General features: G+C 32.3%; 1 protein-coding gene across 1 annotated transcript in view; it reads right to left on the bottom strand.

Annotated features, from left to right (window-relative positions):
• Nucleotides 1-1,180: 1,180 nt before the first annotated feature.
• LOAG_17594 (zinc knuckle family protein) overlaps nt 1,181-1,976 on the bottom strand; it is a gene marked incomplete at both ends in the record, with an annotated part of 2,847 nt that continues 2,051 nt past the window's right edge. Inside the window, 3 exons of the mRNA XM_020450254.1 lie at nt 1,181-1,513; nt 1,651-1,748; nt 1,821-1,949. Coding sequence (XP_020306103.1) covers nt 1,181-1,513; nt 1,651-1,748; nt 1,821-1,949 — 560 coding nt within the window. The remainder of the gene's footprint in view (nt 1,514-1,650; nt 1,749-1,820; nt 1,950-1,976) is intronic.

The following is a 1,976-nucleotide window of genomic DNA, read 5'->3' as shown; positions in this document are numbered from 1 at the left end:
ACAAAAACCAGCAGTAAAATTTGACAAGCTTATATTTATTAGGAAGTGGGTATGGTTTTTTCTAATTATTCAAACATTTAAAGAGATGTTGATTCGCATACATCGGAATTTGTGAGAATATTGTTATCAGATGTAAATTGGATAGATGAGAACCATGAACACAAAGATGTTAAATTGAATAACTAATGTAAGCAATTGAAAAGAAAGGCATTTCCTTTATACAAGGAAATGCCTTTCTTTTCAATTGAAAAAAAATCTGTTTTATCTGTATCTTATCTTTTATCAAAAAACATGGGGATGTGAATTTAGACAGATATTAAGATGAGATAATTAATGAATCATGAATCATGAATCATGGAAAGCATTCCCATCTTATACAAAATTTTTTTTAATTTTCGCGACTTTCGCGACAGTTCCTTTCATAGTTGTTTTTCTTGTATTGAGAATATACACTGCAGCAGCGTATGCAAATTTAGATGCATCAGTAAATACGTGAATCTCCAATTGATTTGCAGGTTTTATTACGAATCTCGGTAAGTCAATCATATTAGACATCCATTTTCTTATCATCTTGTACCATTGCTGTTCATCTTCTTGGGTTAAGAGTTGATCCCAAGCTCTGTTCTGCCTCCATAAATACTGGAGAAATAATTTGAATGAAATCATCGATGGTGTCAGAAACCTTAATGGGTCATATTGTGAAGCGACGAATTAATTGTAAAATAGTTCTCTTAGTAATTTGTTTTCCGGTCCATGGTTTTAGTGTTATATGAATGACATCTAAATCATGGATCCAATTGATTTCAAGAAAATTGTTTTTTATAGCCGTTGGTTTATCATAGTCTGCTATTCTTTTATTAATTTTTCTTCATCGTTAGAAAGAATTCTTTTTTCATCGTTAGAAATTCTTTCCTTCATCGTTAGAAAGAAATTCTTCATCGTTAGAAAGAAATTCTCTTACATTTATTGCCGCTTCACTGAAGATAATTTTTGTTTTCTCATATTTTATTAGTGCTTCTTCAATTACTTGCAGATAATGTGATATTGTCCACGTAGATATTTTTCCTTATCTCGGTGGCTGTTTTATTACCATAAATTTCCAGATGATAGTTTATTGTAGCCGATAATAAAAAGGGTGATGAGATGACTCCGAAGGGAACTCTTTTAAATCTATAACATTTTATGTTCTCTTCAGTGACATCTTTGGTAATATCTTGTAACCAAAGAAATCTAGTAGAATCTCTTGTAAAAATGCCTTTTCAATATCGGTAATTATTACTATTTCCATCATTCGAAATCTTAGTAGTACTCCGACTAAATCCGGTAGCAATACTGGGCCTCTATATAAGACTTCGTTCAAACTTTTCTTTCCATGAAGGTGTGCTAAAGCATCATACACTATTCTTAGTTTCGTAATATTTTTGTTAGGAGTTAATACTCCATGATGTGGTAAGTAGTGTATGACGCCCATCATTTTATTGGTGTCTGCGTCCTCGATTACATCCAGTTGTTTCTGTTCTTCGATTATATTATTATATAGGCTAAGTTTAATTCTTGTTGCAATCGCTTGACCAAATTTTTTAGACGTCCCAAGCATAATCCAAAGTTGTTACTCAACTTATCCTTCGATTCTTTCTATGGCCATCTTACTTGATATCTGATATTATATTTCGTTATAGATTTCTTAAATTGCTTCAGTGCCTCTTCATCGTCATCGGCATTAAGTCCTTCTTGTATTCCAATGACTTCTAGTTTTCAGAAATTTTCTATTTCTGATCCTATGGTTAAAGTGGATATTGTGTTGGGAATACGTGTCGTACTTTTTTTGTACAATTGGTTTATATCGCCACTTCCCGCAATCATTGGTCCAACCTTTGTGTGAAGTAGTGAGAATCCTGATTTTAGTTTTTCAATTCTTTCCAATTCCACAAATTTGAAAAAATGATCTGCTCCGATTAAGATGTCAGGTCGTTTCC

The sequence above is a fragment of the Loa loa genome (genome assembly GCF_000183805.2).
Source record: "Loa loa unplaced genomic scaffold supercont3.98, whole genome shotgun sequence".
NCBI lineage: Eukaryota > Metazoa > Nematoda > Chromadorea > Rhabditida > Onchocercidae > Loa > Loa loa.
The sequence above is the reverse complement of the archived record's forward strand: the minus strand, read 5'-3'. Positions and strand labels throughout refer to the sequence as shown.